This window comes from Prunus dulcis, chromosome 5, assembly GCF_902201215.1.
Source record: "Prunus dulcis chromosome 5, ALMONDv2, whole genome shotgun sequence".
Classification (NCBI taxonomy): Eukaryota; Viridiplantae; Streptophyta; class Magnoliopsida; order Rosales; family Rosaceae; genus Prunus; species Prunus dulcis.
The window spans coordinates 14903938-14913934 of NC_047654.1; the positions used below are offsets into that span (position 1 = coordinate 14903938).

Here is a 9997-nt window from a genome sequence, read left to right on the forward strand (position 1 = left end):
ACGAGTTGATCAAAGCAGTGAATCGATTGTAGAAATTTTTTGGCGAATCACCACAATCTAATATGTTCCCTCCAACACTAGATCCCCATCCAATTGCTCTCACGATCATATACTAGACTAAAAATGACAAAAATTTGACTGACCGATTCTCACCCCGAACTCTCTAATTTCCACACACAGGATTAATTGATTAAATCCAAATAAAAAGGTTGTTAATTTATGTTTTCCCTTTTTCAAAAAGTTTCATTTTTCAGTTTTTTGGGGGTGTCTCTCAGCTGATCAGCGCGCGTTCTCTCTCCTTCTTTCACATCTGTTACGCACAACCGGCGGCACCACCACGACCACCAGCAGTCCAAAACGGTCCGTTTTGGTATAAAGCCAGAAGGAGCAACCTCATAGAGGTTGTTCTTTGTTCTTTTCTGCTCTGTGAAACTGGTCTCTGTGTGTGCTTTTGAAGCTGAAGAAGGAGGAGGAGGAGGAAAAAGAAGAAGTTAGCAAGCTGAGGCTTTTACAGCCATGGGAAACTGCAACGTTTGCGTGAGAGCGGACGTCGTCGACGACAAAAGTTCCAACAACCGCGACAAAAACAAGAAGAAGACCGGAGAGCGACGGCCCAACCCGTTCTCCGACGACCCGATCCGGTCCCCGGCTCCGATCCGAGTTCTAAAGGATGTGATCCCGCTCGGTCACCGGACCCGGATCGGCGACAAGTACATACTGGGTCGCGAGCTGGGTCGGGGCGAGTTCGGCATCACTTATCTGTGTACGGACCGCGAGACGAAGCAGGCCCTGGCTTGCAAGTCCATATCCAAACGCAAGCTCAGAACCGCGGTACAGAAGCTGAAATGAGAAAACGACGTGTCGTTTCTTTTGCTTGTTTTGTAATTTTGGGTTTGTTTTGTTCAGGTGGATATAGAGGATGTGAGGCGGGAGGTGGCGATAATGTCGACGTTGCCGGAGCACCCGAACATAGTGAAGCTGAAGGCGACTTACGAGGACAACGAGAACGTCCACCTGGTCATGGAGCTCTGCGAAGGCGGCGAGCTGTTTGATAGGATTGTGGCCAGAGGACATTACAGTGAGCGAGCTGCGGCCAACGTGGCCAGGACTGTAGCGGAGGTGGTGAGGATGTGCCATGCCAATGGAGTTATGCACAGAGACTTGAAGCCTGAGAACTTTTTGTTTTCTAACAAGAAAGAGCACTCGCCCCTTAAGGCCATCGATTTTGGACTCTCTGTGTTTTTCAAGCCTGGTACGTTTCTGGGTTTTTGTTGAATTTGGTGATTTCTACCTGGGTTTTTGGGTTTTCTGGTTTTCTTTTCGTCCTTGAGCTTGTATTTTGTTTTTGAAATTGTTGTTTAGATGGATTTTAATTTTGGGTGTGTGGGTTTAGGGGAGAGGTTTATGGAGATTGTGGGGAGTCCGTACTACATGGCCCCAGAGGTTTTGAAGAGGAATTATGGACCAGAGGTTGATATATGGAGCGCCGGTGTAATTCTTTACATTTTGTTGTGTGGGGTTCCTCCATTCTGGGCAGGTATTGTTGTAAAACTATCTCTCCAATCTTTTTGAAACCCTGTTCATTTTCCATTAACTGGGTGGGTTTGATTTTAGTTTGGGATTGTAACATTGGTTTTCTTTGTGTGAAATTTTTGCAACAGAATCTGAACAGGGTGTGGCTCTTGCAATCTTGAGGGGGGTGATTGATTTCAAGAGGGAACCCTGGCCTCAGATTTCGGAGAGTGCTAAAAGCCTTGTTCGGCAGATGCTGGAGCCAGATCCTAGAAAACGCTTGACTGCTCAACAGGTGCTTGGTAAGCCTTCAGCAGTGTTTCTCACTGAATCTTAATTTGATGCCATTTGAAGTGAGTTGCATAGTAGTTATTAGCATTTTGATAGCAATAGCACAGCGTTGATTGGTGATGGATTATGCACTCATCTCCTTTGTTTTAGAAACCTGGAAACTTTGGAGTCTATATTCCATGGCATTATTTGAATCTGAGTGAAGTATTTTGATGTTACATGAACATTGCATTACATTCGTTTTCCCAATTCCTTAGTAAACATCAAACAACTCAGACCTACCATGCAATACATTAAGTCAAGTAAAACAAGTGAAATCATTGATGAAAACAATGTAGCAACATAGTAACCATACATGGAGGGTCCAGATATCATAATGGGGAGCACTCTTTTTTGCATTATATATAACCGTGAATAAGGGTGAAACTCGGGATAAGACACAGGACCAGATGTTTTTATAGTCTAGTTTCAGTTGAGTTTTACTGTTTTGTATGATTTTTTGATCGAAAAAATTCTTATTCATCAAAAAAACAAAAAAGAGAAGATAGGCAAAATTATAGGTTCTTATGGGCTTAGCATTACTAAGGATATGAAAACTAGTTGGATTTAGATAGGCAAATTGGCTGGACTGGGGGTGAATTTTAAACACCTCTTTGATCTCCTTATGAAAAAAACTTATTTTTAGTCTGATGGGTCCAATAGTAGAAATTCAAGTAAGCACCACACCTAAAATATGTCCTTCGAAGCAAAATCAATTTAACCTGATTTAGTCTTGCTCCTTTGCCATTGTAGTTTCTATTTGATTTAGAGTTCTAGCCAAGGTTTGAGAATGTTTTCAGTCCTTGACCAAACTAGAGGAACCTAATTTTTAAAGTTACCAGTGTGTCATGTCTATGCTGCCACAAGATTGAATAACTCTGCAACATAACTTGTATTCTGTGAAATAGGCTAATAAATTTTGTTTTGCCTTTTGTGATCACAGAACATCCATGGTTACACAATGCAAAGAAAGCTCCAAATGTTCCATTAGGAGATATAGTGAGGCCAAGGCTCAAGCAGTTCTCAGTAATGAATAGATTCAAAAAGAAGGCTCTAAGGGTGAGCATCCATAATTGGTACTTTATGAGTGCAGCTGAAGTATTGGCTACTATTGCAATGATCTGTGATTCACAAAATATATGTAACATTTGGGATCTTTTTTTTTTCTTCCAATCAAATGCTGTAGGTAATTGCAGAACACTTATCTGTTAAAGAAGTGGAAGTAATCAGAGACATGTTTACATTGATGGACACTGACAAAGATGGCAAAGTAACATATGAGGAATTGAAGGCTGGGCTTCAGAAAGTTGGTTCACAATTGGCCGAACCAGAGGTTAAGATGCTGATGGAAGTGGTAAGTTGTGTGGTTTTAAATTCATTTGGGAAGAGTCTCATTTATTTTAATTTCATTTGTATGCTATAACTTTCGCATGGATGTGGCTTCATTAGGGTTCCCATTATGGTTTTGAGAAAAGTTATTCATCTTCATGCTCCAAATATCTTACAAATTAGCTCCTTGAACTAAAACTGCAATTACTTTACAACCAATTGATGTTAATATATTAATAATCTATAATAGTCACTTAGAATTTGGAAGGTATTGTTGTATATCTTATATATAGGATCCTTTTAACAATAAACTGATGCCTTCTGCTTTATTTTGTGTAGGCTGATGTTGATGGAAATGGAGTCTTGGACTATGGAGAGTTTGCAGCAGTGACAATTCACTTGCAGAGAATGGAGAATGATGAGCATCTCCGCAGAGCATTTGTGTTCTTTGACAAAGATGGAAGTGGATATATTGAGTTAGGTGAGCTAAGGGAAGGTTTACTAGATGAATCAGGTGAAATTGATAATGAAGTGCTGAATGACATCATGCGTGAGGTCGACACTGATAAGGTTTGACTTTCAAGCCGTTTAATCTCTTTTATTTGGTAATACTGGAGTTGCTTGCTCCATTTGTTATTAATTCTTATTTATTTTTATTCTTTGCAAAACAATAGGATGGACGTATCAGTTATGAGGAGTTTGTTGCGATGATGAAAACTGGAACGGATTGGAGAAAGGCGTCTCGGCAGTATTCGAGGGAGAGATTCAAGAGTTTGAGCCTCAACCTGATGAAAGACGGTTCATTGCAGCTTCACGACGGGCTAACTGGTCAAGCAATTGCTGTATAACTTGTATTCTTGTTTAGATTGTGCATGCTGGGGGTTCTCCTCCTCTTTTATTGTCCATACACCCGAAAATCACGGCAGATGAGGTTTTTGTAAACCGAGGTTTGAGGGCAGATATTGAATCAACCTTCCTGGACACCATTGGCTTGGCTTAGTAGGTTGTTAGATTGTGGCTGAATGAAGCTTTGCATCCAAGAAAGGCATGTTAGGTTGCAAGGGGGGCTGTTTGTGGGGATCGACTCTCGGTGTATACATAGTATGTAGATTTTTTCGATCATGTTGTACGTGTCGCATACACTTGTATATTTGTCATCTCTACATCATTTTGTGTTTAATGGTTTTTGGCTTACTAAATGGATGACAAGCGATTTGTTTCATTGGCCTTGTAAACTTTGAGCTGAGATGTTCTCAGTCTGTATTTATTAAAAAGTGATCCTGATTTCTTGTGTCATTGTATGGATATTTTTCCAACACCATCTTTTGCTTCCTAAATAGCTGCCACTCAAATTAGAGAAGGCGATGGTAGGGAAACAGACTAATTTGGAATGTAATGCAAATTACGTTTTTTTTAGTACAAATGAATGACGGCTAAATCCATCCAAACAACATTGTGAAAGAATTTGTACATATAATAATATAATGAAAACTTAAAATATATCTTTTTCTGTAATCAGTGTACTTAATTACTCAAATAACAAAGATCTTTACAAGAAAAGCACTTCAATAATAATCAGAAAATCTCTTTGGGTCCCCATATTCTGAAGGCTCCACTCCACACTCATTAAAAAATAATAATAATAAATAAATAAAATTAAACTGAAAAATACCTAAACATTCAACTGCCATCTCAAACCATTTTATTATTATTATTTAATACCTAAACTTTCTCTCTCTCTCATCTTCTAATTCCTCTCTTTCCTAGTTAGTTTGGTGCACGTTAACAAACCAGTCAGTGTCATAATACAACATGGAATGTGGAGTACAGCGATAAGAATTCAATTAGCAAGAAGAACAAAAATGGTTTAGAGGTTAGAGATACCAAAACAAACTCTAATTCTTCGCATAGCTAAGTCAATAATCTACAAGTAATTATAATATTTTTTCTTAGAATTCAATTAGCTAGAAGAACAAAAATGGGTTAGAGGTTAGAGATACCAAAACAAACTCTAATTCTTTGCATAGCTAAGTCAATAATCTACAAGTAATTATAATATTTTTTATTTATAAAAAAGAACGATAATATTTTATTGATCGAATCAAAATAAACCATATTACTATTAAATTTATATAGTCTTGATCTCTTAGACTACAGGGGTCCAAGAGATTTGTGGTCATTCACCGTTGGATGTAAATTCAATGGTTCACTCACTCTTGCACTCCTTTTAAGAAGCTTTTTTTGAACAATTGGATTAATATCCAACGGTGGGTAACCACAATCTCTTGGACTCCTGTGGTCCAAGAGATCGGGATTGTAAATTTATAAGTGTATTATTATTATCAAATCAAAATCAACCACATTTACATGATTTCAAATATTTAAAATAACTAGGATATATATAATGAAGCACAAATAAAGGCACATATGGTTACAAATGGCAACACTAAATTATCTTTAATATTCAAATTTATGTTCAAAATTGTTCAAATCAAAATATCATTAAGCTTAATACTATTAATTCCTATTATTACTAGGAATTGTCATTAAAGATAAATATCATTATTAATGGACGCGGGACCCACGTGATTACATGAATCATGATATCGCCCTCGACCGGTCTGGGCTCTCCCAATTCATAACCGTAACCCCCAGCGAAAACGAAAAACGAAAAAGCGCAGAACAATCTCGAAGAAGAAGAAGGAGGAGGCGATAATGGGGGTGGACTATTACAACATACTGAAAGTGAATCGGCACGCGACAGACGATGACCTGAAGAAGGCCTACAAGCGGCTGGCGATGATTTGGCACCCGGACAAGAACCCGGCCGGGAAGCGACCTGAGGCCGAGGCCAAGTTCAAGCAAATCTCCGAGGCCTACGACGTCCTCAGCGACCCGGCCAAGCGCCAGATCTACGACCTCTACGGTGAGGAGGCTTTGAAATCGGGCCAATTCCCCCCGCCCTCTTCTTCCTCCTCGTCTCGCTCCGGCGCTGGGCCCCACTACTACACCAGCCACGTGCACCACCACCAGCGCCACCCAAACGCCTCCACCTTCAGGTTCAATCCCAGGGACGCTGAGGATATTTATGCCGAGATTTTTGGATCGGACGGCGGCGGCGGCGGTGTTGGTAGCGGTGGCGGGAGGGGGTATAGGGATGGATTCTTTAGGACGTCCAATGGTGGTGGGCCAGAGTTTGCGGGACCCAGTGGTAGTGGGCCTGGGCCTGGGCTTGGGAGGAAGGCCAATGCGGTTGAGAATTTGTTGCCTTGCAGCTTGGAGGAGCTCTATAAGGGGGTCAAGAAGAAGATGAAGATTTCCAGAAACATCTACGATGCTGTTGGTGCTGGGTAATTCACTTATCTTCAATTTCCAATTTTTATGTTCTGTTTTTTGTTTTCACCTGACACCAAATTTTTATTTTTTTTGTTAACTTGTTTGTTATAATGCCGATATATGGTTGGTGAATCTTTCTTTCTTTTGAGTTGATTTTGGTGAAGCTAAAGTCGTTGACTTTTTTAAACTAATCTACAGTTTAACCAAAATAGTGTTGTGCTTTGCCCCCCAGTTTATAAAAAATAATAATTGTGTTGTGCCCATCAAGCTCAGCTAAATGTCTATGTATATGATGAAAAATGCTTGTTTTAGCAAAAGAGGAAACAAGTATGTAATGTGCTTGCTTATTTATTTGGATTTAGACGCTGTAGATAATTGTCACATAAAGCACCCAATTAAATCAAATAAAGCATGAAGAAGTTTGTGACTTGTTGCTCAAGTATATAGAGTTGGTCTTGTTGAGAGTGAAGGTCAGCTGGTCTATGCTTATGTGTATGAGATTAGTACAGCAAGCACCTTCCAGATATGGTTGTGATTGGGAGAAAAGTATACATGCTCACTTAGCTCATGCCTAGTGGCAGCACTAAGATAAGCTCAAGTCTTCGGTGTTTGTTGTTAGGGCTGGCTCTGTCAACATTGTAGGTTTCTCATCTTTCTTGGGTTTAAGGGGCAGGTTCGTGATGGGATTACAAAGTTTGTGTGTCATTTCTTAGTATAGTTGGTCCTGCTGTTCTAGATTTGAGTTGGGTCTGCTTGATTGTACAAGAGTTAGAAATGTTTGTTACACTTGGTAACAGAAAAATTAGATAATAATAGTTAGAGGACAAGTTAAAGTTGTTATCCCAATCTTGCAGAACATGGTCTATGCTCTGTGGTAGGCTAATAACCATGGGTAGCCTCTCTCCTCCTTGATCTCTGACTTCCCATGAGTCGAACCTCAGACTTTCCGAAGGGGAGAGAGTTATAGTTAACAACGACCAAGGCCAGTGTATTTCCATTCTATATTGCCTAGTTTGTGGGTTGTGGTATGAATTGAGCCTTGCGTTTGAATGTTTACATCTATTGCCACATTCTTGATTCAATCTTCTTTTTCCTACCTTTCTTTGTTATTATTATTTGATATGCAAGATCAGGAACTACCTGGGTTTCCTCATCTAATTGGATGCTTGAAGCATGGTTTTGGTGCTTATACTTTCTTTGGCCTTAAGGCCAAAAAGACAGGATCCAACCTGAAGATGTTGCCCTTTCCAGTTGGTTGGATGCTGCCCTTTGGGGCAAGATTAAGTGTTATTCATGTTTTTGTAAGAATCATCTTGCCCTAAATAGAGTTGAGACTATTTGGCGTCTGTAATGTGATAAGGGAAGTAAAGTTTGTAATGCCGAACCTTTTTGTTTCAAAGTTTCTAGGTGTTGGTCATTAGTTGTTGCCTTTGCGGCAAGAAGCATGTCTGATAATGATTAAGCAGCATACATGCCACTTTTTGCTTAGGGATCCCACTTTCCACATTTAAAAGAAGAATCAACTCATTTCATTTTGTGTTTCCTGGTTTCTTGGATTTTCATTCACCCCTTTGAGCCAATACATTTTAAAGCAGATAAATTTAATACCTACTACTTGTTAGAAATGGATGAATCTAGTCGAGGTGTTTGTCTGTATGTGTTTTCTTTTCCCTGTTAAAGATCTGAAAGGAGTAGTTCTCAGTAAGTATTTGGCTTTTGTTAACTTTGACCTGATACATGAGTGATTCTCTTGCAGTAAGGTTCGGACTGTGGAAGAGATATTGACCATCGAGATCAGACCTGGTTGGAAGAAGGGCACAAAGATCACCTTCCCGGAGAAGGGTAACCAGGAGCCTAATGTCATTCCGGCAGATCTCATTTTTGTGGTAGACGAGAAACCACATGCACTTTATAAGAGGGATGGTAATGATCTGGTGGTCAATCAGGAGATAACACTGTTGGAGGCACTTACTGGCAAGACTCTTGACCTAACCACCCTAGACGGAAGGAATCTCATGATCCCGTTAACTGATATCATCAAACCTGGAGGCGAGATGGTTGTACCAAATGAGGGGATGCCAATCTCAAAAGAACCTGGGAAAAAGGGAAACTTGAGAATCAAGTTTGATGTCAAATATCCTTCACGACTCACCACAGAACAAAAGTCTGATCTGAAAAGAGTTCTGGGAGGAGTTTCATTATGACTGCTAACTATGGATCTCAGGGTTGACCGTAATGTAAATACAATACGTGTATGCTATTATTTGGAGAATGTGAATACTAGAAGCTTTCTGGGGTGAAAGGAAGAGTTTTGGGTGCGGTTTTAGCAGGCTCCTGCAATCTGCTTCTTGTGGCACGATGGAATTAATTAAGTCATTTTTTGGGTCAGTTCATTTTTTTAATTTATTATTTTAATTTGCATTCTATATACCTAGAAATTGCCCTTTGGATTTTGATTAGATAGTAAAGTGAGTTGCTCACTTCTAGAGATTGAATTTGATTGTGTTTGGTGATTAGAGACTCAACTTGCTGGTCCTTTTCTTCCTTTTTAAACATTTTCGGCCATTAATTTGAGTTGTACTCGATTTTGTTGCTTAAGAGTTAAATATGTATTTCATGACAAAATAAATTTTTTGTTTTTTGTTTTTTTTTCTTTGCTGGTTTTAGAAGAGCAAGCATTATGCACGACTTATTATTCTAATATAATGATGAGTAGTCGCAGGATCATTTTTCCTTGGCTTGCACTCTAGGAAGTTATGATTCTCCATAGTCCCTTGCCTGTGGTGTGTTTAGCATTCCTTCTTCAACAAAGAGTGCGCTCTTCTCAATCACGGTAGAGTGCCAAGGGGAAGGCACAGGCCCAAAATGATAGAGTAACAGCAAAAAGCATTTATATTAATGCCTATTAAGCATAATAGGCCATTACCCAAACAAAAATAATTAAATAAAAAGTGTCTCGGGCTTAATATTTCCTTCTCACTTCCACGTATTTTCCAATTCTCTAAATGGGTAAATAATGTTATTGGAGCGTTAGCTTTAGAACAAGGTGCAGAGCTCGTTTGGGATTGCTTCTCTAGAAAGTACTATGCTCATTACGGCTTCAAGCAAAACTACTTTTATTATAAAGATGTTGACATCTTCAAAAGAAATCAAAGTGCTTCCTAAAGAAGCACATCCAGAAAGAGCTTTTAGAGCCAGAAGTGCTTCTAAACCTTTCTGTCAAACACTGTCAAAAGTACTATTGGTTGTTAGAAAGCTTTTTCAATTGTCAGGAAGCACTTTTAACCCTTCCAAAAGAGACAGGATAAATGAGCTCTCCCCTTTACACCCAAATTCGAGTCCCCCTCTCGAACAGTGGACGGGCTAAAGCTCAACAAGTTAAACACTAAACATTAACAAACCTGGGCTTATAGACCAACCACACGAAGGCTTTTCAAACCTATTCCAACCAAACTCTGGGCTTGGCCCAACTAAAAATAAAAAATAACTT

The 9997-nt window shown here is 39.5% G+C and overlaps 2 protein-coding genes across 2 annotated transcripts; both read left to right on the plus strand.

Moving 5' to 3' along the window:
- Window positions 1-4467, plus strand: LOC117629356 (calcium-dependent protein kinase 10-like). Its single transcript, XM_034361914.1, has 8 exons — window positions 1-831; window positions 907-1252; window positions 1394-1537; window positions 1662-1814; window positions 2786-2901; window positions 3029-3196; window positions 3511-3741; window positions 3846-4467. The coding sequence occupies exons 1-8, from the start codon at window positions 517-519 to the stop codon at window positions 4017-4019; spliced, it is 1647 nt and encodes a 548-aa protein (XP_034217805.1). The 5' UTR covers window positions 1-516; the 3' UTR covers window positions 4020-4467.
- Window positions 4468-5768: 1301 nt separating this feature from the next.
- On the plus strand, window positions 5769-9105 carry LOC117629357 (dnaJ homolog subfamily B member 1). The gene is made up of 2 exons (XM_034361915.1): window positions 5769-6521; window positions 8264-9105. The coding sequence occupies exons 1-2, from the start codon at window positions 5887-5889 to the stop codon at window positions 8709-8711; spliced, it is 1083 nt and encodes a 360-aa protein (XP_034217806.1). The 5' UTR covers window positions 5769-5886; the 3' UTR covers window positions 8712-9105.
- Window positions 9106-9997: the final 892 nt, after the last annotated feature.

Excerpts from the sequence above, each read along its gene's own strand:
- LOC117629356 (XM_034361914.1), top strand. The coding sequence starts at position 517 with ATGGGAAACTGCAACGTTTGCGTGAGAGCGGACGTCGTCGACGACAAA. Across the intron at positions 832-906 it reads AACGCAAGCTCAGAACCGCG|GTGGATATAGAGGATGTGAG; the intron begins GTACAGAAGCTG and ends TGTTTTGTTCAG. Across the intron at positions 2,902-3,028 it reads TCAAAAAGAAGGCTCTAAGG|GTAATTGCAGAACACTTATC; the intron begins GTGAGCATCCAT and ends CAAATGCTGTAG.
- LOC117629357 (XM_034361915.1), top strand. The coding sequence starts at position 5,887 with ATGGGGGTGGACTATTACAACATACTGAAAGTGAATCGGCACGCGACA. Across the intron at positions 6,522-8,263 it reads TACGATGCTGTTGGTGCTGG|TAAGGTTCGGACTGTGGAAG; the intron begins GTAATTCACTTA and ends ATTCTCTTGCAG.